General features: G+C 32.6%; 3 protein-coding genes across 7 annotated transcripts; all 3 read right to left on the reverse strand.

Moving 5' to 3' along the window:
* Positions 1-340: 340 nt before the first annotated feature.
* On the reverse strand, positions 341-2,826 carry LOC136228568 (methyl jasmonate esterase 1-like). The gene is made up of 3 exons (XM_066016993.1): positions 2,391-2,826; positions 2,156-2,296; positions 341-1,030 (listed from the first exon to the last, which is right to left on the reverse strand). Exons 1-3 carry the CDS (start codon positions 2,757-2,759, stop codon positions 752-754), a joined length of 789 nt encoding a protein of 262 aa, XP_065873065.1. The 5' UTR covers positions 2,760-2,826; the 3' UTR covers positions 341-751.
* Positions 2,827-4,466: 1,640 nt separating this feature from the next.
* On the reverse strand, positions 4,467-8,007 carry LOC136228547 (methyl jasmonate esterase 1-like). The gene is made up of 3 exons (XM_066016969.1): positions 7,446-8,007; positions 4,959-5,102; positions 4,467-4,856 (listed from the first exon to the last, which is right to left on the reverse strand). Exons 1-3 carry the CDS (start codon positions 7,938-7,940, stop codon positions 4,581-4,583), a joined length of 915 nt encoding a protein of 304 aa, XP_065873041.1. The 5' UTR covers positions 7,941-8,007; the 3' UTR covers positions 4,467-4,580.
* Positions 8,008-20,199: 12,192 nt separating this feature from the next.
* On the reverse strand, positions 20,200-27,920 carry LOC136229657 (uncharacterized). 5 transcript variants are annotated; one of them, XM_066018575.1, is made up of 13 exons: positions 27,702-27,920; positions 27,474-27,614; positions 27,302-27,400; positions 27,072-27,158; positions 26,412-26,984; positions 25,290-25,769; positions 24,669-24,730; positions 24,471-24,576; positions 24,274-24,353; positions 23,042-23,371; positions 22,484-22,713; positions 21,778-21,867; positions 20,200-20,798 (listed from the first exon to the last, which is right to left on the reverse strand). In XM_066018575.1, exons 1-11 carry the CDS (start codon positions 27,765-27,767, stop codon positions 22,680-22,682), a joined length of 2,058 nt encoding a protein of 685 aa, XP_065874647.1. In that variant the 5' UTR covers positions 27,768-27,920; the 3' UTR covers positions 20,200-20,798; positions 21,778-21,867; positions 22,484-22,679. The 5 variants fall into 5 exon arrangements, with proteins under 5 accessions (XP_065874647.1, XP_065874645.1, XP_065874649.1 ...); XM_066018573.1 differs by having other exon boundaries at positions 21,778-22,018; XM_066018577.1 differs by lacking the exon at positions 21,778-21,867 and having other exon boundaries at positions 20,201-20,798; positions 26,412-26,818; positions 26,882-26,984.
* Between the last annotated feature and the right edge of the window lie 25 nt (positions 27,921-27,945).

Below are 27,945 nucleotides of genomic sequence, written 5' to 3' on the forward strand. Positions count from 1 at the left end.
CACATGTGCGTCATTTTATCAGTAACAAATCATAAACATATGTTGGGATGTGAAAAAAAATAAAAAAAAATATAATGTCTTTTGTACGAATTAGACAAAAAAATTCAAAAAATTCACCGAATTTATAAATATTAATCTCCAATTCTATTATTAAATTACAAAAAACAAGAAATCTTTTTTTTAGAATGAATTGATATGCAATTGGTGCAAAATAATGAATGAAAATATGTGTGTTTTATAATAGTGTCTGAAATTGACCCAAATTACTAACGTTAGGGGTAAAATTGCTCTTGGCTACAAACGTTAGGGGAAAAATTGCACCATTTTAGACGTTAGGGGTAAAATTTCTCCTGACCCAAAACGTTAGGGGTATTTTTGCACCTTAACCCTTAAAAAAAAGTATAAATCTAATGAATCCTTAGCACTATAGCATCATACATGTATACTCAGAATTTTTACATGCACCTTAATGAGCAAGTGAATTTGTTCATTCACCGTTAGATATAGACTTATTAAATCTAAGCCTCAGGATGTTTTGGATCTCCACATTATGATTCTAATAAGCCTAGATCTAACGATGAATGAGCAAATTCTACATGCTCATTAAGATGCATATATACTAATAAAATTTATATTTACAAAACCCACCACCAAAAATTTAGATTTGGTGTATCTATCAAACACATAAATTTGTATAATCCTACTCATTAATATAATATTATATCGGAGATTTCCCATAATTTATACAAATTCAGAAGTACTTTTCTCCGATTTCCAAAAGGTAAAAAACTAGTTCTTGAGGTTTAGAAAACATGACCATATGATCAGAGCCGGAGATTAGCTTGACTTCATGTGGAGGATTATTTTCAATCATCCATCTCTGTTCTTCACAATGTTGTTCATCACAAATTATGAAAAAGCGTGGCACCGATCCATGTCTTTCCTTATTGAACACCATTATTTCATCATTAGCTTCTGCATTATTGTATACTGGGATAGGTCTCACCAACAATTTTCCTAGTTCCAAATCCTGCATATCATTAATAATCATAAATCAAATTATCAGATTATCAGATTAATGAATGAAAATAAAAAAGGTAAATTACAAAACCAATTCAATTGATAGACTCGTTTACATATTTAGACTCATTATATTATTCCCTTACCAAATTAGACACTTTCAAATTAGACTTTCCCAAAATGCATTTACTATATATATTATGGTTTAACCAATTTTTTCACTCCGCTTCTCATCCTTTGAGATCCAAATTCAATTTCATACATCAAACCAATATCCATAAATTCATTTCTATACGTTAGTTTTTGGTATTTTAAGTTAATTTGTACTTTTATCGAATGATATTTGGAGATTTTATCCAACTCGATACATTCGCAGTTTACAATTTTATTTAGCAATGTGGTCAACTACTAATTAGCAGTTGAACTTCGCAGTTGATCCAACTGTGAAGCAAAATCGTAAACTACTAATCATAAACTTAGAAAACATATTGAGTAGTGGCTCTACCGTGTCAAAAGAGGAATGGATTGGCTAATCATTTTCAGATTCTAAAACAATTTACATGAGCACAAAGTATGATTGGATTGCAGTAAAAAAATTGAGGAAGAATGAAAGAAAAATGTTCTCATGGGTTATTAGATAAAGTGTAGAGGATGGAAAAATTGGGCAAAGTTTGATTGAATTCATAGAAGAGTTTCAATTAGGAGACGGAAAAATGGATGAAATAACTCTACAGGTGGCGGAACTTGCGGAAATTACCGGGAAAATAGAAGAATGGTTGGTGTCATTACATATGCATGTAACAGAGGTTTTTTATAAGATTGCAAGGAGTAGAACAGATGCGATTGAAGTGATAGATCATGCTATCAAACAAAGTTTCCCAACCTATAACATTTTGCATTCGTCAACTTGAATCTATGTGGATTTTTATATAATAAGAGTATTTAAGGAAAGTCTAATCTGAAAGTGTCTAGTTTTGTATGTAATTGGTCTAAATGTATAAAGAGTTTATCAATTGAGTCCGTATTGTAATTTAGCCAAATAAAAATAAAAATAAAAAACAACAGTGTTTATTTCCCGAACATAATTATGAGGCTAATTAACATTAAATTAGTGTTAAATTAAAAAGGAAGATACCTCAGGTGGAGATAAACGGTATAATCTTGAAGCCATCTGGTTAGGGCCGAGGAGTATTGCCGTCGGAGGATTGTCTGGTCCATTGCCAAAGATGAACTGAGTGTCCTCCGTCGATTCATAGATCTTGAATATTTCCCAATACTGTATTAAATGTGTTATCAGAACAGATCAGATCAGATCGGAATCCTATTTAACAAATCGAAAAGAAGAAGAAATAGGATGAGTGAGTTAGTACCTTGGCATCAATGGCCTTGTAATTCAAATCGGAACCAGGCATTCCAGCGGCGGCAAATACTGCGACTGATATTTTCTCAGGGAACTTTTCCATGGCGATAGAAATTCCATATCCACCCATGCTATGCGCAACTAGAATCACTCTTTCTTCTGAAATATTCGCGATGAATTCAAGCAACGGCTCATAGTAATCGGAGAAGGATCGGAGCTCCTCCAACTTCTTCAGATTCACCCCTGAAGCTGCCATATCCAGAGCCGAAACTTTGTGGCCCGCCGATTTTAGAAGAGCTGAAACTTTGTACCAGCACCAAGCTCCATGGCAGGCTCCATGGATTAGCACAAAGTGTCTCTGTCCTCCACCACTCTGCATTTCCTTCTTTGGTTTGAATTACAAATTTCCCAAATTCATGAAGATCAGAATAAAGATAGGATTTGGTTAAATTGTAATTATTCAAAAGTTTAGGTGATTGAAAATTCCTCATTTGACTAATTACTATTTTGTGGAGCTCATAGTCATAAGGTTATCAATTAAACAATTCAAAAAATAAAGTTCATTTTGAACGAAACTATTTTTATTTGGATGATTTTTGATATTTAGCTTGCTGGAATCTGTTCGGTGTTTGAAATAAGATAAAAAAAAAATTAAAAAATGGCCAGAAAGTGGTAACTCCGTTTTTATGTTTAAATCAGTAGTGTGAACTTTAAATGAATTGAATAAGTTTTAATAACGTATACCTTTATATATATCTAGGATGATTGGATTGTATGCTTTAAATGAGAGTTGAGCTCCACGTGACCACCAATCAATAGTGTTAGCCTGCTAACAATATGAAACGGTTATAATGACCGCACCTACGATTCCGCAAATCAATGCGGCAGACTTAGGTATGAAAGTGTATGACCGTGAGGTCTCTTTTGATTGGTCCGCGTGGTTTTGGTGGTTACTGTTGATGAGAGAGATACTTCACTAGTCCACGTGTAATATGATTAATTGAGTGATATTAGATTTCTCCACCGAAGTTTCAAACCGAAGTGCTTTAGAAATTCGTAGCAGTTGATGCCCGAAGGTTGAATCCCTTAGTTGAGACTTCGACCTATGATAAACTAAAGTTATCATTCAATTGAACTGTGTGTTGAATTTCCTTCTAACTTGACGAATTTTGTGTTGATGCATTTGCATGCCTACTGACTTAGGAGAGAAATAGGTGAAGATGAGGGATAGTAGTATTAATTGATGTGAAGAGGATTCTTGAAAAGGCCGAGGAATAAGGCAAGTTTTTTTTTTTTAATTCTTATGAACTAAATCTCATATACAATTACAAAAGTAAAATAGAGAGAGAAAGAGGAACTTATAAAGATGAAAAAAGAGAAGAAGACTATTGGAGAAGAAGCAATTAGAGAGATTGTTTCAAATTCATACCTAAACTAAGAGAAACTCAAAGGATGACAGGTTGATAATAATAATCTATTCTTAGTGTAGCATTGAAAATCGCTAAATAGCTAATAAATACCTCTACAAAATGAAAGAAGATAGGGGATGCCTAGAAATAAGCCCACGTGGCGAAAATTGGGTTCCAAAAGCTTCGGGGCCCATCATTTGCATCCAAAAAGTCTAATGATCAAAACGAAGCCCTGAAAAACTTCGAATAAAGTATTCTAAAGGGGGACATCTAATATCATATCACAAAATGGACCAATGAGGGAACCCTTCCTCAAAAAGTATAACCATCAAGACATGTGTCCCAATCATAAAGAATGATCTAAAATATACGCTCTTGCTCCCAAAACACGCTAGAACTTACGGAGTAAGGAAACATGTCTAAAAACACGTGAGCACGTGGGTAAATGAAACATTGTCACATGGAAATCTACTCAAATAGATATCTCTCTCAATCTCCATAAATATTCATCTCAAATATCATAAGATACACAACAACTTCTTCATCACTCCACTTTCTAGCCAATATACCAATTTCAATTTCAGTATCTTCATTGACTTAAGCATCGGAACAGGGACGCCGTACTCCAACACTTCCTCAAACTGTTTATTGATTTCAAGTAAACAAATAGACGAATATTGACAATTGATGACATTTTTTCCGAATCTAGATGTTATCATGTACGAATCAAAAGCAAAAGAAAGCGTAACAAAAGATAACACAACAATTATTTTTTACAAAACAAATAAAAGTCAAACATATTTTTGTCCAATTTCCAAAAGATAAGAAGCTAGTTCTTGAGGTTTAGAAAGCATGACCATGTGATCAGAACCAGAGATGATCTTGAGTTCATGTGGTGGGTTATTTAGAACCATCCATCTCTGCTCTTCATCATTTTCTTCATCGCAGATTATGAAAATTCGAGGCACTAATCCATGTCTTTCCTTAGTCACTACTATTTCATTCTCAGCTACTTCATTACTGAATACAGGAAAAGGCCTCACTAACAATGTTGCAAGTTCCAAATCCTGCATATATAAAATTAACAATTATCAGATTATCTCAACTCTAATTATGATTTATCTAATTGACAGTAATTAGTGTTATTTTTATTAAAGAAAGAAAGATACCTGAGGCGGAGAAAAGTGGTATAAATTTGTTGCCATCTGGTTAGGGCCGAGGACTATGGCTGTTGGAGGGTTGTTTGGCCCATTGCCGAATATTAACTTTGTGTCCATGGGTTTGGATTTCGACGACTTTGACCTTTCTGCATACTAATTATAAAAAAAAAAAATACTAATTATAAACTTCATATTCCAACAACAAATTAAAATTCAAACTATAGTTAAACCTCGATAAATGAATATTCGATAAAATAATAACCTCGATTATATAATAAATTCTCTCGGTCCCAATTTGGGCCAATGGACTAAAGTAATAACCTCGTTAAATGCATTAAGTAATAAAAAATATTTAAATTATTAAGGGCCCAATGAAAATATAAAGAAATAATTATTAAATTACATACAAAATATATATATATATATATATATATATATATATATATATATATATATATATAGATCAAAATCTTTCAATTAATCAACTAGAAGTCATTTCTTCTGAAAAAATGCATCTATAGTTTATTGTTTTTTCTTTCCACATAAACCAAAATGAACACAATTCTTAACTTTTTGTAGTGCAAACACAACTTCTAGTATATTTTGCTCATGTTGTAGCAAATAGTTGTTTAAGGTGACCATTGCTTGAAATGCCTCTTTTGACGATACATTTACGACAACGCAACTATCATCTGGTTCTGAATCATTTCCATCATCATTGTTCATTATTGACTAGATAATTTCTTCGTCTATAGTGATTCCATAACTGCATTATTCTCGCTAGAATAGTTCAAAAGATGTTCGACATCCATCATAGTTCAAAAGATGTTCGACATCCATCACATTTCTATAGCATAAATTAGAAATGACATCACTTAATCCTTGGATATCTTCATCTAATTGACCAACTTCTAGTTCAGGAACATTAGCATCATCTGAACGAATCTTGCAATGCCTAAAACAATTTATCGATAAATGAATAATTTATTAATTTATCGATAAATAAATAATTTATTCATTTATCGATAAATAAATAATCTCATTTAATGAATATTTTTTTCCGATTCCAAGGATATGTATTTATAGAGGTTTTACTGTAACTACAATAGAATAACATTAAAACCCGTACCAAAATATTTTATTTATAAATATATTTTAAAGTTAAATGGGTCAGGTTAATATCAGTGGTGAATCACAAATTCATAGTTGTGGGGCCAATTTTAACCCTGCAGTTATGAGTAATTTTTCAAAATCAAACTTATTAGAGATTTTGACTAAAACTTTATCGTTCTATGTCAGCTAAAATATTAAAAGTTTGTAATATCAAAAGAGTAAATATATTTAATTTTTTATAATTTCAACATCTAAAAAATTTACCTTTTTTATTTATTTTTAGTTATAGGGTTAAGGTGCAAAAATACCCTAACGTCTAAAATGATGCAATTTTACCTCTAACGTTGGAAGCCAAAAGCAATTTTACCTCTAACGTTAATAAATTGAGTCAATTTAAGAAATAATTCATCAAAGTGTATTCTTGGTCATGAATCTTGTTATCTACACTTCATATGTGTGTTATTTTATCAGTAACAAATCACAAACATTCGTTGGGATGTGAAAAAAATATACTGTTTTTTGTACGGATTAGACAAAAAAAATCAAAAAATCACCGAATTTATAAATATTAATCTCAAATTCTATTATTAAATTATAAAAAACATGAAATCCTTTTTTTAGAACGAATTATTATGCAATCGGTGCAAAATAATGAACAAAAATATTTGTGTTTTATAATATTGTCTGAAATTGATCCAATTTATCAACGTTAGAGGTAAAATTGCTCTTGGCTTCCAATGTTAGGAGTAAAATTGCATCATTAGACGTTAAGGGTAAAATTGCTCATGACCCAAAACGTTAGGGGTATTTTTACACCTTAACCCTTAGTTATAATATTTTTTATAATTATTATAAATTAAAATTTAATTCAAAAATTAAATTATCTGAATTTCAAAAATAAGAAATTGATTTTTTTTTATAAAAAAAAGATAAATAAAAATAAGTTCAAACATACTGTGAATACAAAGAGTTTATTGAAAGTAATTAATAATGAAAACATAGTTATATAATTATTCAAAATTAAAGTTTAAATATATAAAATAAGATTGTTGAAATTCAAACCCATGACATTTTACATTAATACCTGTATTTCAAACCAATTCAACCACTTTAAAATATAAAGTGATATTAGAAGGGATTTCAAATGGCAAAATTAGACATGTCCACGGTCCAGGACATTCAGACCCGTGTCCTTTGAGCCGGGCTTTGATAATAAAAATTTATTATAGGTCCATTCCGATCCAAACCCGCTAAAACCCGTCTATTTTTTAGGTAGGTTTGGGATTAATAAAACTAGCATGGACCAGTCCGGCCGGCCCGTCTTATTAAAATTAATAAATAAATCCATAGATTAATAATCAAATATTTATTTTGAGTCAGTACCTTTGCTGCAATGGTTTGGTAAGGAAAGTCGGAACCAGGCATTGAAGCAGCGGCAAAGACTGCGGCAGATATTTTCTCAGTGAACTTTTCCATGGCCATAGAAATTCCAATTCCACCCATGCTATGCCCAACTAATATCACTCTTTCTTCTGCTGAAAGATTCGCCATGAATTCCATCAATGGCTCGAAGTAATCGGAAAAGGATCGGAGATCCTCCACCTTCCTCGGATTTACCCCTGAAGCAGCCATATCCAGAGCCGAAACATTATGGCCGGCCGATTTTAGAAGAGGTGAAACCTTGTACCAGCACCAAGCTCCATGACAGGCTCCATGGATTAGCACAAAGTGTCTTTGCCCACCTGAATCGCATTTCAAATTATTCTTGCAAGCTAGGTTTTTGGATGATGATCTTTCCGATCTGAAATTGGAAACTCTTTTTTGGGTGGTGGTTGTTTTCAGGGATGGAGAATTAAGCAATGGGGATTTTAAGAGCATTTCTAGTTTATGTGAGAATTGGAATTGGGTTAAAGATTGCTTTTGTCATCACTTAGACTTATATCTTACCACTTGTCATAATTTGGACCGCAAAAGAAAGTTTTCTTTTATATTCAAAATTTATTATTTTTATTTGTAGTATTTATAAAATTAGGATAGAATTTGTAATATATATATATATATATATATATATTGGCCCTGTTTGAGAATTAGCTGTTAGCTATTAGTTGATTACATTAGCCGTTAGCAGTTAGCTGATTAGCTGATTTGACTAGACCTGTTTGGTAAAAATTAGCTGATTCATAATAGCGGTTTGTGCAAAAAGACGAATAAGGGCATTTCTTTTTTAATTTTGATACAGGAGAAGATGATAAGTCTATCTATTAGATTTAAAGAAGTCCATTAATTTTAATATTGCAAAACGCTAATTGAAAAAGCTCATTTTAAGAGCTTTTTCTAAATTAGCGTTTTCATCTCAAAATTCTCTCCTAAACCTCTCTCCACCAAACACTCCAATCGGCGGTTTCAGTAGTCAAACCGCTAAAGTTGGTCAAAACCGCTCTTTTTATCCCAAAACGCTTTTTACCAAACAGGGTCATAATTTAATTATATAGTTCTCAAATTTTTCAATTATTGTGCTGCAGGGATTTTTCGGGGAACTACAGAATGAACGGAGATTCCCACGCTTTGGTTAGTAACTAGCATTTCAATTCATATTTAATCTTTTCTACCCCACTCTCGGCTTCAAATAATTTGATGATTTCCTATCTCAATCGGTTCGGAGCCCTACAATTTTAAATCCTAACTCATTACCACCAAACAATGGATGAATCATCCCTCTAAATTTAGTAAAGTGGTTGAATCAGTAACCATCCCAATCTGTACAAAAAATGAGTGCTACAAACTCCAATGTGAACCACACACAAAAGAAACGTGGCTAAATTGGCAAATATCTCCATTGGCTAGTCTTGTATATAGTTGAACCCTATAGGCTGCATATTTGGAGTCGAAAGTAATCGTTCAGTTTTGACAATCTGATGTGTTCTTAGTACAAATGGTTTTATTACAGTGGATTCATCGTTGTAATGGTACCATTACGGTGTGAGCTTTCCATAATAGCACAAACGGCAAAAATAAAAATTGTTTTTATCTTTTGTGCTATTATAGCAAGTCCACCTATTAAGGATTGTAATAAAATTGTACAGCTGTAATTATGTAATAGGCGTGAGGATAGATTAGTCTTTTTCTATGTCTTTGTTACCGTTAGCTTAAAAGCTATTTAAAGAGTTAGATATGTTTGTTTAGTTTGAATGAAAATATTTTCTTTGAGAGCAAACTGTGTAATTCAATGTTCTTCAATAGAAGTTCATCTTCTTCATTTTCATTCATCTGATATGGTATCATTACGGTGTTGTAATGGGGCTATGTTTTACAAAGTTAACAACAACCCCTTCAAGGGAATAATTTCCCAACCATTGTTACATTGGGAATAAATCTCATAAATGGCCTCATTTTGGGGTTTAATCCAACTTTGTTATATGTTAATATAAAAGCTACTACATTCATTCTGAATTATATGTCGTTCAAGGGAGGTAGCAAATTTCTGAATCATAAGTTAGTTTTATTCATTTCCTTTGTTTTTCATTACTAAAACTTCTCCCTTTGATAACTCATCTTTCCAAAAAAAATATATATATATAGTTAGATTCTATAAGGAAGAACTTGGAAGTTTATGAGAGAATAGAGAAAAGATTGGATCATTTTACAAATTTATCTATTTTAATTGTATTATAACTAATGAGTGAGAATGAACATTGTGTAAGAATAAGTCATTAATAAAAGATTATAGGGTAGCATTGTCTTTTTAAGTCTTATTTAGTGGCTTCTTAATTTACAAACTTTTGCGGAACGATATATAGTTCAGAATGGATAGAGTATTATTATAAATTAATTATCGTCTTAGGTTTTTAGTTCAAATGTTTTTTTTTTTTTGACATGTTATGAAAGCCTCTTAGATCAAATGGTCCAAGGTCTCAATCCTTACAATTTTCTTTTATCAGTGAAATTTCAACACGTTACTATATATACTTATGTTATACACACTTCAAACCCAAAAATATTTATGCGGCGGAGTGTGTTAGATTTACAAAAGCTATTATTGGTCTTGAGATATTAAGTTGGCTAGGATTAGTTAGTTGATTAATTCATTATTAATTAATTGTTTAGTTACTACTATATTGGCTTCACACTTCAAATGAGTGTTGGAGTATGTCCTAGTCCCAAGACATTATATCTAGAACAATACCCTTAATTATAAGACAATAATTTGTTCTATTAATTCTCTTGTGCGAACTAACTTAATAGAGTATTCTTGATTATTAATATGCTCACATTTCACTAGTTGAGGACATGGAAAAATGAAACTGTAAGGCAATAAGATAGTAATATAGATATCATTGGTATGTTGTCATCATGGGAAAGATAATGAACTAAAGACTAGTATGTACCTTGGTTGTGATGGTGTTTCATCAGTTACAGACATTGGATATCAGACCAAAGGCATAAGGGTTTATGAAACAGTAAGCTCTGGACGATCCTCTATGAGAATACCATATAGTAATAACGTCATAGATGGTTCTCATTTGTTGTTCATAAATGAGTTCCTAGACCCAAAATCACTATGGGGCCTAGATGGAAACAACATGCTTTTACTATCGCCTAGCGGGCTAGTAAATTAGTTTTCAAATATAAGTTAATGAGGTATGTTCGGAATCATGCTGAGGAACCGTGAATGAAGTGAGGGGATTGTTACTCTCCTACTGGAGAGCGGATATCACCAGTCACTTGATTAGTGAATCTGAAAAACGTGTGGCCACACCCGAATGAAGCAATTAGATATTGCTTATTCGAACTTATCAGTTTACTAAGAGATCAAGAAACGTCTAAGCATCAGATGAGGGTGATATTACCATGCCTTATGTTGGACGGGATATCGCACATCAAAGGATCATTTGAGATTACGAGATAACTATCTAAGTTGAAAAGTCATAATGGCTTGCTAGAGTCCATTTATGACTTGTGAGACGAAACTCAGTTTCAATCAAACTGCCAATATTAAATAGACCTGTATGATCCTATGCTCAAAAGAGACCGAGAATCAATGTATGTGGGTCTAAGTGAACAAGTGATTTCAATGGGATTGGAATCAGGTTCAATCTAAACTCAATTGACAAATAAACAGAGAAAATTTCTCTAATTAGAAATTACGTTGTAATAATTAGAATGTGATATATATATATATATATATATGGGTGAGATCCAGTGTGACAAGGGGTTAGGGTGTGACAATGAGCTTATTGTGTGACATAACAAAACTACGTAGTTTTGATGATAATTAAAAAGGGAATGTGGCAAATTTGTAAATAAAATGAAAGAGATGATAGGGAAAATTATTTTATTTCTTTTCTTTAAAATACATTTTCCCGACATCTCTAGCATCGTTTTTCGAAAATTTTTATACTATTAGACTCGTCTAAATTAGACGGTCATTTTAAGATCCCTGAGGTATAAAAAAATCCGGTGAACGGAATCCGGGTGGACGTTTTCCGGCGAGAAAACAAAGTGCCTAGAAAATTCTCAAACAAATTCAGAAAATGTAAAACGTTATTCTAAGAAACTTTAATTCTTGGGCCGAAGCGGTATTTTTTACGGTTTAGTCCCAATAAAATATTTTCCTTAATTTTATCCATTTTACATGCTTCAACAATTTGTTGGGTCAAAACTGTAAGGAATCTCTCTTTGAGCCAAGAATTAAAGTTTCTTAAAATGATGTTTTAAATGTTTTGGAATTTTTTGATAATTTTCTGGACACATTTTTTGTCCTACTTACATTGTTCCAAATCAGTTTACCATTTGTTCCAACATAATACTTATATTGTTCCAACAGAAAATTGTTTTATTTCTTTTCTTTAAAATACATTTTTCCGACATTTCTAACATCGTTTTTCAAAAAAATTTATACTATTAGACTCGTCTAAATTAAACGGCCATTTTAAGATCCCTGAAGTTCAAGTAAAAAAAATTTCGATGAACGGAATCCGGGTGGGCGTTTTCTGACGAGAAAAAATGTGCCCAGAAAACTCTCAAAACATTCCAGAAAATGTAAAACATTATTCTAAGAAATTTTAATTCTTGGGTCGAAGTGGGATTTTTTACGGTTTAATCCCAATAAAACTTGTTCCTTAATTTTATCCATTTTACATGCTTCAACAATTTATTGGGTCAAGACTATAAGGAATCTCGCTTTGAGCCAAGAATTAAAGTTTCTTAAAATGATGTTTTACATGTTTTAGAATTTTTTGATAATTTTCTGGGAACGTTTTTTTGTCCTACTTACATTGTTCCAAATCAGTGTACCATTTGTTCCAACATAATAATTATATTGTTCCAACAGAAAAATGTTTTATTTTTTTTCTTTAAAATATATTTTTCCGATATTTCTAACCTCGTTTTTCGAAAAAAATTATACTATTAGACTCGTCTAAATTAGACGGTCATTTTAAGATCCATGAAGCTCAAGTAATAAAAGTTCCGGTGAACGAAATTCGGGTGGACGTTTTCTGGTGAGAAAAAAGGTGCCTAGAAAATTCTCAAAAACTTCCAGAAAATGTAAAACATTATTCTAAGAAACTTTAATTCTTGGGCCGAAGCGGGATTTCTTACGGTTTTGACCCAATAAATTGTTGAAGGATGTAAAATGGATAAAATTAAGGAAAACGTTTTATTAGAACTAAACCGTAAGAAATCCTACTTCGACTCAAGAATTAAAGTTTCTCCAAATAATTTTTTAAATTTTCTGGAATTGTTTGAGAATTTTCTGGGCACTTTCGGGTTTTTTTATCGGAAAACATCAATCTAACCGTCGGATTCCGTTGATTTGGGACTAAACCGTAAGGAATTTCATTTTGAGTCAAGAATTAAAGTTTTTCAGAATGATGTTTTACATTTTCTGAATTTTTTTGAGAATTTTCTGGACATTTGTTTCTCACAGAAAAACATTTCGCCGGATTCCATTCACCGGAAATTTTTTTACCCGAGCTTCTGGGATCTTAAAATGACCGTCTAATTAAGACGAGTCCAACGGTATAAACATTTTTTAAAAACAAGATTGAAAAAGTTGGAAAAATGCATTTTAAAGAAAAAAAAATAAAATCATTTTCTCTTTCCTTTTATTTACAAATTTGCCACCTTCTTTTGGTTAATTACAAAATTGATCCTTGTCACACAATAAGGCTTGTCACACCCTAAGAAATGTGTCACACCTGATCTCATCTATATATATATATATATATATATATATATTATTACCAATTAAGGTTGGCTTGAGTGACAAATGACCTCAAGTCGGTTAATCTAGATCTCGAGAAAGATTGAGTCTTTTTACCCTAAGCTAATTCATTAGTAATATCTTCATAACACCAAAAAGAAACATTGTCCCTCTCCTCCTTAGAGAAAGCCCCACCTTCTCTCGGAGTTCAGTGAAAGTTCATTTCAGTTCAGGATTAGATAGAGGTGTTAGCATACCGGGTGTTCCTAGATCGTGTCTCTGCGTGTATAGTGTAGAGAAGCTTTCCTTTGTAGCTTTCTATCTCTGTCAACAGAAACGATTCTCTACCTTGGTGCAAGGTAATTATATTTTCTATACTCTTATCCACATGATTGATTTATGGGAAAATGGTTTTTCAGTATTAAACTTTGTTTTTCACTTATTTAATCGGTTATAGAAAATCTAACAATGAGTATGAAGGGGAATGCCACATTGCTAAATTGTGAGACTAATAGCTCCTTAAATATGTCAGACAATCCTTATCCTTAAAGGTATCTAAATTTTAGAGTGAGTTGTACCTTTAAAGTATGTTTATATTGATTATGGATGTTTGGGATCCGTACAAGCAGACTTCACTCAAAGGGTCAAATATATGTTAACTATGGTTGATGATTACACACGAATGACTTGGACTTTTCTATTTAGTACTAAAGATCAAGTTCCATTATTGATGCAAGGAATTTTTTCAATTGGTCAAAACTCAATTTAATGTTGTAATTCACAAGGTTGGAACAACAATGGCATATGCTTCAAAGGGCAGAAAATACAGTAAGTACTTGAACATATGGGATCATACACCAAGTCCCATGCATCCACACACACCAACAAAATGTAGTGGTGGAGAGAAACCACAAATTCTTGGCTTAGACAGCTAGAGCTTTACTTTTTCAATCTGGACAATCAAACAAGTTCTGGGGGAGGTAATGCTTCATGTTTTTGGGGAAGTTTAGATATGAAATATTTTTAAGCAATATCAATTTTCAATAATATAAGGGCAAAATTTGTATTGATTAAAAAGATTACTGATAAATTTATACTATTTCATACGTTAGAATCAAATCTTGGTGCCCGATTGTGAATGTGATCCACATAGTTCAAGTCGTCTTCTTGCTTTCTCAAGTGGAAGTAATTTCGGGAATAAAAAAAAAAGGCTTAATAGGTACCCAACCCCCCTAAACTTGTAACTTTTTTTCACCTGGCCCCCTCAATTTAGGGGACAACCTCTCAACCCCCTTAACTCTCCAAAAACATCACATACAACCCCTTACACCCCTATGTTCGGTCAAAATATTGACCCGTTTAGAAAAAGCGTTTGACTGTTGACCACACCAATGCCACGTGTCACTTTTTTATTAAATTTTTCCAAAGTGATTTCACCTCGACGACCACTACCGCCAACCTCAGCACCTCGATAAGTCTGCGACGACAAACAGCGACAACACCTCGCATACAATAATCACTTGGAAAAATTTAATAAAAAAATGACATGTGGCATTGGTGTGATCAACGGTCAAGCATGTTTTCCATACATGTCAATATTTTGACCGAACATAGGGGTGTAAGGGATTGTATGTGATGTTTTTGGAAAGTTGAAGGGGTTGAGAGATTGTCCCCTAAGTTGAGGGGGCAAAGTGAAAAAAGGTTACAAGTTTAGGAAGTTGGGTGTCTATTAAGCCTAAAAAAACAAATACTCGAAGAGTCAATGGCAAAAATATGTCAGAAGTTATTAAAAAGAAATGGACTAAATATCAGTGTCGGATAATCTCGTTCAAATTTCATTACCGATGTCAAATCGGTTACAAAATTTTATTATTCGCACATAGCAACAAAGTTTTCAATGCAAAAATCTGAACATGGAAGTAAGAATTATTTTTCATGTTGGTTTGTTTATAGCAACACAAATAAATAGCAACGAAATTAGAAGTACTTGTTGCCAATATCAACAAGGCAAGAACAGAGGTCATTCGGTTTGGAGAACATGAGCATGTGATCAGAATCAGGAATAGACTTAACCTCATCCGTCGGATTGTTTTCAATCATCCAACGTTGCAGATCTTCCGTGATGATCTTATCTTGGCCACACACTATGTAAATTCGAGGAACAGTTCCATATTTCTCTTTGGTAACCTCAACTGTATTCTCTTTAGAAAGTACATCTCCATGGATAGGTCTCAGTAACAGTGTAGCCAGAATTAAATCCTACCATCAATTCAAACGGACAATATCAGATGTATACTATAAAATTAGCTGACATGGCATGGAACGTTTTAGGACTCAACGGTGTCATCTCAATTATAAATCGGTCAAAACAGTAATTAAGGGCATCGGATATCCAAAATTAATAAGTTTAGGTATGTGATAGGTTTAAGTATAAGTTTCCAGCGAAAAATGACAAATTTAGATATATAGCTATTTAATAATCCAAAAATAAATAAAAACTAAATACATCAAGAGCTCTTAAACTTGGCTCCAAAAGTCGATTGATGGCTCGAAAAATCGATTGATCCCTGAAATTTTGGAGTTGTCTAATACTTAAAAGACTTATTGATCTCTTAAATTCACATAAAATAACCTATAGGTCCCTTGAACTTGGTTAAAATGATAGGCGCTTCAACTTGCCGAAATCTTCTCTTACGTAGCTATGGTACAAGAGGGGATTAAATTATGTCTCGTTAAGCAAGTTCAATGAACTAATGAGACATCCACGGTCAATTGATTTTTTGAGCTAAATTATATAAAAAAAAAAAAAAAAAAAAAAAAAAAAAAAAAAAGCCTTCATATATTTAGCCAAAATGAAATGAAAAGAGTTTTTTTTTTTTTTTGAGAAAAAAAATGAAAAGAAGTTGATATATATGAAGCTTTTCGTGTGTATATTTAAAAAAAAAATCACATATCTATTATATTTTGAAAATATCATATTTATCTTTGAATTTGTTTAAATTGATCTATTAATTCTGTGAAAGTCACATATCATCTTCTTGCATTTGCTTACAATGATCTACTAAAACATCTCCAGGAGACTTTTAGTACGTTCTCTAAAAATAATATAAATAATTCACTCTTAGTGATTTAAGAATGACTAAGATATATCATCTCCAACAATACTCTTATATTCACTCCTTATTTATTATTTTATTATTTTATTATTAAAATTATTAATTATTGTTCTATCTACCAATAGTTAAATGAAAGAGACTCCTACATAGTAAATTATTAATAAAAAAACTGAACAAAGAGTCACTAAGAGGTGGAGAGAGACTCTTAATTAATAAAGAGGATAGAGAGACTCTTAGTGATTTGAGGAGCCACTAAGAGGCTGTTGGAGCTCATTTTTAATTCTGTCTCCTTAAATTTTAACTTAAGAGCCAAAATAAGAGATTGTTGGAGATGCTCTTAGTCTCCTAAACTTTTGTGTACACATTTCAACTTGTCCAAAATCTTTACTTGCTCCACCATGTGGATTTAAAGAAACAAACTAATAAATCACTTTAAATAAATTCAAAGCTAAATAAAACGACGCAGCGACAGTTGACTTTTGTGAACAATGTATTAAGATGTTGATATAGACAAATAAGGATGTTATACCTCAGATGGCGAAAGCTGATACAAGAGAGCTGACAAAAAGTCAGTCTGAAACAGTAGAGAAGTTGGAGGGTTGTTAGGCCCGTTTCCAAACCTATATTGCGATTCCACTCCCGCAATCATTTGTTTATTGAACTGAATATAATATTTAACAAAGAAATATCAGTAATCCATGCGAATCGCATATTAATTTAAAGAAAGGCCACGACAAAAATCTCTCATTACAAAAGTTAAATTTTGGCTTTTGTCACATTAGTCCTTGTATTTAAATGTTAAACTATTACTATACTTCATTATAATTGTCGAATACCATCCTGGACTTCATTATAATTCCGATTTTATTGGATTGAGAGTCTCGTCTTTTATTTAATACAGGGTTAAGGTGTAAAAATACCCCTAACGTTTTGGGTCAGAAGCAATTTTATACTTAACGTCTAAAATGGTGCAATTTTACCCCTAACATTAAAAGCTAGAAGCAATTTTACCCCATAAATTGGGTCAATTTCATAAAACACAGATATTTTTATTTCTTATTTTGCACCAATTGTATAACAATTCGTTTAAAAAAAAGATTTCATATTTTTTATAATCTACTAATAGAATTGGAGATTAATATTTATAAATTCGGTGAATTTTTTGAATTTTTTTATCTAATTCGTACAAAAAGACAGTATATTTTTTTTATTTTTTTATTTTTTTTCACATCCCAACATATGCTTGTGATTTATTACTGATAAAATGACGCAAATGTGAAGTGTAAATGACAAAATCATGACCGAGAAGACAGTTTGATGAATTATTTTTCAAATTGAACTAATTTATCAACGTTAGGGATAAAATTGCTCATGGCTTCCAACGTTAGGGGTAAAATTGCTCCGGACCCAAAACGTTATTGCACCTTAACCCTTTAATATATTACATCCTTTATCATTTATTTATTTTGTCACCTCAAATTACTTAGGGATCTCACATCTAAAATTAAAAGAATATTATTTGTGCTTAAAATTATTTTTAACAAATCCAAATAAAGTTTATACGGTGTATACTTTTTGAATTATTAAAAATACATTTCGAACATGAAAAGAATAACAGTATACTAATCGTGTTTTATATTCAAAATGAAACTCATAATTAAGTCTTTGAACTTTGAACTTTTATGATTTTAAAGATTAAACCCACGGTCATTTATTTCTACAGATTAAACCTTTAAATTTTAATAATTTTAAAGATTAAACCATTGATTATTAATTTTCACACGTTTGAGTCTCTCAATAACAGCTTTGTTATTCTTAGTGCATTTAAAATTTATTAATCACGGACTTCCTTAAAATCTTAAAAAATATTTTCCAATAATACTTCTCATATTCACTCATTTATTATTAAAATTATTATATTTACCAATAGTGAAATGAGAAAGTACTCAAAAATAAATTATTAATAAAAAAAATGAAATAATGAGAAAATTATGAGTATAGACAAGATGAAGAGACTTTAAGTGATTTGATGAGTTATTAGAGTTGATTTTCAACTCTCCCTCTCCTATAAGTTTAAGAGCCAAAGAAAAAGGTTGTTGGAAATGCTCTTAGAACATCTCCAACGGCCTCTTAATTTGGCTCTTAAATTAAAATTTGAGAATAGAGAGTTAAAAATCATACATTTAGTGACTCATCAAATCACTAAAGTCTTTTCACCTCTTAGTGCTCCTTAATTCATTTTTTATTAATAATTTATTATTGAGGAATTTATCTCCTCTCACTGTTTGTAAATATGCAATAATTAATAATTTTAATGATAAAATAATAAATAAGGAGTGAATATAAAAAAATATTGTTGGAGATGATATGTCTTAGTCACTCTTAAATCACTAAGAGTCAATTATTTATATTATTTCTTGGAGATGCACTTAATCCTTAAAATCTTAAAAGTTCATAATATATGATATTATTTACTTAATCATCTTATTGTTTTTAAATTATAATAAATAATTAATTTTTTATTTTTAATATATATATGTCCAACAATTAACAAAATTGAAATGAAAAATAAAATATCAATGAAGATGACTTTGTGTTTCTATACTTTAAACAATTGAATTAATTAAATGTCGAATGCCACTTCCAAACTCATACATGTAAAACATGACTAATAACAAAATATATCACTAAAATTGGTTATATCAACCGACACCACATAGACACCACATAAAAGTATCTTAAGTTAGCTTACCTATGCTCATTTTTATTATTATTATTATTATTACGCCTAATTTATCACCAGCTTCTTGAACTTGTCCAAAATAGTATATTGGCTCCTTGAACTTTGTAAGTGTTTCACTAGCTTCCTAAACTTACTTATTTCGTATCACTTGCTCCCTAAACTAAACCTGTCCATAAAAGTATATGAGATTCCTGAACTTTGCGAGTGTCTCACCAACTCCCCAAACTTGCTTATTCTCTAACAACTAAATACAAAAACCATAATACTAACTCTCGATCCTTATCCATTCAATCTCTCAAACCTGCAACACTAACTCTTATGATGGGTTGAAAGGTAGGAGAAGCGAAAAAATTACCTATCGAAAAGATGAAGACGTATTTTTAGAATTTAGATTTAATAAGTTTTTGTATTTAGTTGTTACAGAATAGACAAGTTTAGGGAGTTGGTGGGACACTTGCAAAGTTCAGGAAGCTAATCTACTTTCATGGAAAAGTTTAGGGAGCTAGCGATACGAAATAAGCAAGTTTAGGGAGCTGGTAAGACACAAGTTGAGGGAGCTGGTAATGTATTAGGCCTTATTATTATAAGCAAAACTCATATTTAAGCCCCTATATTTCATTATTTGTAGTAACAAGGAGATTAATGTGAAAGAATGGAAAAATGAGAGGCTGAACCCACTAAAATGAAACCGAGTACGTACGTACCTCTTCCTGTATGGTGGCATAACTGAGGTGAGGGCCAGGCATAAAAGCTGTTGCAAAGACTGCAGCTGAAATTTTGTGAGGAAACCTCTCCATTGCAGCAGATATGCATAATCCACCCATACTGTGTCCTACTAGAATCACCTTCTCATCCTCCGGTGACAATGACATCATAAATTCCATCAACGGCTCAAAATAATCAGAAAAGGAATGGATATCATTAACCTGTTTTGGATTAACTCCGGAAGCACCCATGTCCAAACAACTAACTCTGTTTCCGCCAGATTTCAGCAGAGCTGCAACTTTGTACCAACACCATGCTCCATGACAGGCTCCATGTACCAACACATAATGTCTTTGCTTCTCCATTTTCTCCTCTGCTCTTCTTTCTGTTCAATCTTTCTATTTTAACATGTAAGAAGGTGATGTTATCCATGCCCATGTAGGTCCACTAAACAAAAGTGTCACATCATACAATTTGAAGAAGAAAGGATAACGTATAAATAATTTATAGCCTTATAGTTATGGTTATTTGACGTACAAAATAGGGATTAAATTTAACGTTTACCAGACAGTGCAATTCAATACTCGGCGTGCAATTCAATACTCGGCTCGTTAATGAAAAATGAGTTTTTTTTATTAAGAGAATGTGCAATTTCAAGGCTTGATGAATGCCAAAACCCTAAATGATGTAGGGTAGCCAAAACATAAAATTGCACAAAAGTTAAACTTAAAATTACATTGTTTTGCATATAAAGACTAAATTCGCTGTCACAATAACCATGGGGAAGAACTTTGGATTTTTCATACAATCGTCAATTCCCAACTTGATTCGAGAGTTTTCAATTGTTGAATCAGTCAAAATAGTATAATGGCCAACTGTTTCCATATATATTAATATTTGTCTTCTAATAAGATTTTTTTCTCCCACAGGAATGGAAATGCAATGATTGCAACTGATTGGATCCTTTCCTGTTTAAACAAACCAAAAAGACCAGGTTATATACAATCCTTGCCCTACTTTTAATTAACTTTTCATCAAAATTTCAGTTTTTACTGGCAAATATTAGAGTAAAATATATATATGGCCCCTCAACTTCAGATTTACTTTCTTTATCAGCCCTGAACTTCAAAACCGAACCTAAAAGTCCCTGTACTTTGCATTTATTAACATTAAAGTCCCTTAACTTTTTAACACTCCATTAGCAAATAACTCTTCATTGTAAAGCTGGAAATAATATTCTAAGCAACTTTAATCTTAAACTTTTTGGTTTTTTGGTCTTGAGATAATTTAAATGTGTTATTTGGTTAGGAGAAAGTGGTGGGTTTAGAGATAGAAAGCTCTGCAAATTTTGATTTGGAGAATGAAAACGGTGATTTCATGGAAAATGTGTCTTTAAGCAACTTTAATTCTTAGACTTTTTCATTTTGGGGTCATCAACGGTCATTTTGAGTTCACAATGGACTTTTATGTTAATAAAGACAAACTTCATATCCAGCTTTAAAATCCAGGGTCATACTAAAGAACAATACAATACCAACAAATCTTATCATCTCAATTCTCTTGTCTACCAATATTAATAAAAAATTTATTTCTCTCAACAAGATATATTAGTGATCCTCCAAATCTACAGTAGTCACATCTACAAATAATTCTTGTCCATTGTGCATAAATTTTAGACCCGGTCAAGTTCCTATCAGTAATTTTGGATGACCCTAAAGTAATTTATGTTATAGTTTTCTTATCACCACCCTCAGCCATTTAAATTAGACCTAAAGAACAATACCGACATATTTGACCAACTGATGAACAATAGATAAAAATCAAGGAGGAAAGGGGAAGCCAACCTCAAATAAAATAGATCTTAAGACAATTAAGTCAAAGATAGTCATAAAGAACATTGCCAAACAAGAAATTGCAAGTTTGAAAAGAGAATGATAAGGCACTGACCGAATATGAAGACAGATATGGAGGAGACAAAACCAGAGAAAGAAACCACTTCGACAGATGGCAGCTCATGCTGGCACATGGAAATGACGTCTGAAATTGTGGCCACACGTGTGAGTCACGAACTAGGAATCCGGCCAGTGACCGGATTTCGCACCCTCAGAACCCTTTGAGGGAGGAGGTGACACAATATAGAGTTCCAAAATATATCCCCACAAACAGAAACCCATAAAAGACTGCCTCTCTAAGGCGAAAACGGAGAGAAAAAAAAAAGACAGAAATTTAGAAACTAGACTGCGCTCTGATATCATGTACTGACAAAGAAACAGACAAAATAATGTGTGTATAATTCATAAAGAGGCTGATCAATTTATTATACAGGTTTTGAATCCTAAGAAAGGAAATAGAATAAATGCCAATTCTTATAATTTCTCCACTAGTTCCATTTAGAAGAAAGGTAACACTGCATAGATTGAGCACTAGTCCCATTTCAAATAACTTGTATAAGCATATTATTTCATGAGGTGACTTGTTTCTGAAACAACTAAATCATCTAATAGGAGATATATTACCCAAATTACAGTCACGTTATTTCATGAGGTGACTCTTTTATGCTCAAGCCTTAATTGATTCGTCAAATAATTTTTATATTTCAATCCTATCCCACAAAAATCTGATTTAAGAACTTGGGATAACAGGAGGTGCTTACGTGCTATTCTCTGCCCATTTCTGCCCCATCAAACTCCGAAAAATTGTTTGATTCGATGCCATTAATGTCTCCAGAATGCTGACAGATGATCGGGAAATATAATTGCAGCAGCCATCCGAACTCAAAACAAGATGAAAATACCAAAGCAACCCAAGTTCCTAAGTAGTTTCTCCAGTCGAGGAAATGCAATGATTGTTTACATCAAACATAGCTCCTGAAATTTTGTTAATCTGTCACCAACTAAAAACAATCAGTATGATGTTAATCCATCAATATCAAGGATCAATGCAATAAAAAAGGATTCAGCACAAAGAGCCAGTTAAAGACCATAAGATTTTGTAAATTAGTTATAAAGTTCCTCAAGAACAACTAGCTTATAAAGGAGGAAGAATTGCTAGAATGTTCAATCCAATATCCAAGTTGCCCAAAAGGGCAATGACCACTTCCAAGGACATGTTTCAACAGTAAACTATGTAAACTGGTAAACAATAAACGATAAATCCTATAGTCTAGTGTTAAGGAAATTTGACATAAGAATGACAGTTGAGAAACACGCACCGTCTCAAGAGAGCTTCAGGATTATATGGAAATAAATTTTTTCTATGAAGATTCTCCACAGAATATTTTAAAGAAAGCAAACAATTCTTGGCTTCCTTAAACATTTGTCTTGTGGATTCGTCGTGCTTCCAGCTACGCTCTACATCTTTCTCGTGTTTCTCTAAACCTGGTGAAAGAGTTTGTTCTGAAGGTACAGATGACACCTCTGCTTGAACATTAGACCCATCCAAAAGTAGTTTTCTTTTCTTGCAAGATGAAGGATTTTTAAGTTTTTCGTGCACAGAAAATGTTATGAATAAGCTCCATGAATTGCATACCACACGTAAAGACCTGATTTAAACATGAAGAAAAAGAAAAATAAAATAAGAAGCATGAGAGTCCCACAACCAAGGAAATTAAAGAGAAAACTCAGCTCAGATAACGAATGGTAATGCTAAGAACCCATTGATGGACAAGGGCCAAACTAGATCTTCATAAGTGACAAAAATTTAAAGTGCAAGAGGAGATATATAATTTAATGTCATTTTATGTGAGATAAACAATACATGAAAAATATGAAGACATCATTGTTACTATAATTATATTCTAATTTCCTCTAATCCCTAAATATGAATAAGTTCCAACATCAATTTTACCCCTAACCTCATATCTAAATGGTGCAATTTTACCCTAAGTGTTGGCAAGTTTGACCAATTTCAAAAACACACGTTTTGTTCTCGTGTTCTGCACCAATTAGGAAAAAAAATCTAATTCCGGAATAGATTTAGAGAAGGAATACCTTTAAGCTCGACGAAATATTTGGATTTTTTTATGTCCAACATGTGAACACAAGATAATTTTTTAATTTCTGTTCACATGTGCAATGGAGATAACAAGATTCATGGCTAAAGAGAGGATTTTGTTAATCATGTCTGAAATTGGCCCAACTTGCCAAAGTTAGGGGAAAATTGCTCTTGACCCCTAAAGTTGGGGGTATTTTTATACCTTATCCCAATTCTTTAAGATTCAAACTAGGAGACAAGAAATTTGATGATAGTTGAGTGAAAGCCACATCTAATATGCAACTAAGTTTGGAGATTATTTTCTTGGGATAATTACCCAAATTTGAGGCACACTTCTAATTTTGGATAATCTTAGCTTATTTTTCAAAAGTTAGAAACAGGTAGAAGGTGAAAATTAGCATTGTGGTTTAACAAGAATTAGCAAGTTCTAGGGGCAACTGAATGACATACCTTAAAAGATATTCTGCACAACTGGCTCCTGTATCTTTAGAGATGAGGTAATCAAGAATAACTTGGTGATCATAATGCAACTGCAGAAGAACAAAACCAACATACTGGAAAAGGTAAGATTTTAAGTCTAGGATAACAAAACTAGATTAGTTCTTGTTGCTCTCTCTGGACAACCATTTTGAATGTAAAAAACTTGCCGCTGCCAGGAATAGATGGAACAGGTGTACAGGATTAAACATGCTCAAAGCTTGAAAAAGAATATCTTTGTTCACATTTTCAAATGCCCACTTTTCTGCTTTTGACCTGCAGACAACCCAATTATACTTAGAGACCCAAAACAATAGAATTCAGATTTAACAAATACAATAAAACATACTGGAAATTTTAGTTCTTACAGTTGCTCTAAAGAGGATTGTATGCTAAGCAGTTGCAAAAGCACCTCAAATAATACATCATCCTGCACTTAAGAAAATGAGTAAATAGAGGATAGAATGTCCAAGAACAATTTACAAAGTATTTAAAAATAACTACCAGTAAATTAAGTAAACTGCAAACCAATTGCATACCATGTCAAGAAGAATACAACCTATTAAAAACTCTTTATCATTTTGAAACAATGAATGCCATGGAACTAGCATGACGGAGATGAGGAAGCTAAGATGGATAGTTGGATAAAAGAAGACTTGAGTAAGAGATGCATTTACAGGACAATGAAAGTGTCGAATATTGGAAACAAAATAAAAAGAGGTTGATTGAGATGGTTTAGGGTTCATTATTAGAACATTTACTGAAGGTTAAGCATGCCAGTTGCATTAAATAAAACATAGGGTTGCGATTATGTGAGGTCAAGCATGAAAAGTGATTTAGCTGTTATAGACTGGATGTAGATGCAATCCTAAGCCGGAGTGAATGTGAAAAACATGGCTCATTTAGTTGACCTCAACTAGATAATGCAAAAGTTTTGCTGAGTTAAGTGGACCTGACTTGACTCGACTTCCAAAGGGCTAAATACTAACCTCATGCATGTAGAGCTGGAGGAAAGATGAGGAAAACCCTATACAATTTTCCAAATACATTTCACGGGCCATAGATATATCACTTGGAAGATGCCCTTGAAGCCATTCGCAAAGTTCTAAGAAACCTGTCTTCCTAGCATGAGTTGGTTCCGAAATTGAGTTGAAAGTTGAGCAAGAGTTAGGAGTTGCACATGCACATTGCTCGCGAATGTCCCCTGTCAAGCTTATAAGACTGAAGCAACACCTGAGGAAAAGGAGAATGCCCCACCTTTGCAAGTGACTAGAAGAAAATCGCTTTACCCCTCCATCAGAAAGACTCGCTAGAAATGGAGAGCCTTCAAGGAATTCATCCTGACTAATATCTAGTTGAATTATGGGCTTATGCAAGAACTCTTCATAATACTCATGAAGAAGTTGCAACCATGAAATAAGAGTGGAGTAACCTAGACAAGTATGGTAACTAAGCCTCAGCATCAGCATCTGCAAAACACATTTCAGTTGGCATATATCTAATGGTACCACTGTGTTACACATTTTCATAAATCTTGATAATTTTGTTTTAAGTAAGCAAATTATGTTTTTTTTTCTTTTTTGGCATTTTTCATAAAACATTTATTATTAGACTAAACTATTCAAGTGTAGTACCATAGATTATACAGAACACATATTTTTAATCTTACAAGCAATTCAATTTATATACAATATTATGTATTATGTTTGTGAATGTCGTTTTAATCTGATAAACAAAATTGAAATTACTTTTATTTTGCCATTTAAATATTTTTACATGCATTATGTACTAATTTGTGATTAAATTGAAAACTTAAAAATAGGAATCTATACAAATACTATGCATGTAATAATAGAAACTACTAATCCTAAAGAATATCCTATTTAGATAACAATCAACTTCATAACTGTTTCCAATTATATAATTTGGGTTTTAGTCCCCAATTGAGCATAAATCCTACAATATTGTTCTATTCAAATTGTTGGTCCTTACCTCTACTGTCATGCTTTTTAGATCATTAAGAGTGTGCCAGCATGGTTTTCCCAGGGACTATATCTAAACAGCATTATTCATTTTCTGCATCCATGAAGTAAACAGAGGCTCATACGTACCAGTAATTTATGTCTGAAGTATAGTGAGATCGACAAGTTCGCACAATTTCCTTGCTTTCCCAGGAACAACCTCAAAATTCTTGGCACAAAACCAACAATTACACAAGGAAATGAATGATTATCTTGGGCACCAACCTTGGCTTCCAAAGGACAGCTTTGCTCAACCAATGAACAGAGGAACTGAATAAAATTGCCTAGAAACACAAATTTTGTCTCCGTAAAACAGCTATTCAGAGAGCTGCTTTCTTTGGCATCACTACCGTGATCTACTTGGATCTCTTCCATGACATCCCAAGGCACATCCAAAAGAAAAGAACTGACACAATCCGTGAATGTTTCAAGAAGTTGATCATCACCCTCTTGCTTCAAATACTTTAATGTGCAGCGTAGAACTCGAACAATTGCACCTACCGTAGACCAGTTAGCATTTTTTAGTCGAGCTCTTAAGACAACTAAACTAGATGAGTCACCTTTTTGGTCCCTCGAAGTTGCCAAAGAGCACGGCAACACATTGGAAATTGCCAATTTCAAACAAATAAACAATGAAGAAATGAAGGAATCCCACTCCTTTGCCTGCAAAATAATTACATCTAAAACAATAGAACAGCAAAAGCTCATGCTATAAAGAACAAACCATTGTAGAACCAAATAACAACTTACAGCTTGAGCTACAAACTCAGAAACTACTACAAGAATGTTGCCCACCAAATGTTGTACAAATTGACTCTCCACCGTTAAAAGAATCATCTGAAGGCCATTAAAACTTGTTAACAAAATGCACTTGTACTAAAAGAGCCCACTCTATACACTCTCCTTGTACTTTAGAACCTAGACTTTGATCTTAAACCTACTATAATTAACCACAAGATAAGAAATTAGAAAGAACTTACCAATGTAGCTAGAATCTCGGTTGAACAGTTATGGTATTCATGCTGAAGCTCTGCTTCTTCAGAGGATTTCTTGTCACCATCAGATTCCGAATCCTCGTCCTGTGCATTGAACTTAGAGTTTCAATTCATATTCAATCAAAGTCACATACAGCTCGAAGAATTAAAACATTACTTCATCAGAATCACAATCAAGTTCCTGCTTCATAAGCTGAATTTCCCTCCAAACCTGAGATAGAGCAATTAAAAGATCCTTCTCCTTGTCTTTTGTAGAACAAACCACTTCTGGCTTCTGCATATCCTGTAGAAGCGAATACTTTCGAGTGATTATATTAGATTCAATAAGTTGGGGGAACAAGTTGAATGCGAACCCTAAAAAAGATCAGTTTTCACAAGAATTTACAGTATAAGGACGAAGAGCATCATCAATCAGACGGAAGAGACGGGAGAAACTCGAATCACGAGACATTTTCCAGCTTCTGATTAGTGCCGCGAAAGAACTTTCTCCTTGAGCTCGGTGATCAGCACATGCCGGGGCGGCAGTTGCAGCTCCGACTTAACGCTGCTTATGCCAAGGGTAAAATACATCTCTGGCCCTCGAACAATAGTTCTACTAACATTATTGTCGCTAAATTTCATTTTCTAAC

The sequence above is a fragment of the Euphorbia lathyris genome, chromosome 5 (genome assembly GCF_963576675.1).
Source record: "Euphorbia lathyris chromosome 5, ddEupLath1.1, whole genome shotgun sequence".
Taxonomy (NCBI): domain Eukaryota; kingdom Viridiplantae; phylum Streptophyta; class Magnoliopsida; order Malpighiales; family Euphorbiaceae; genus Euphorbia; species Euphorbia lathyris.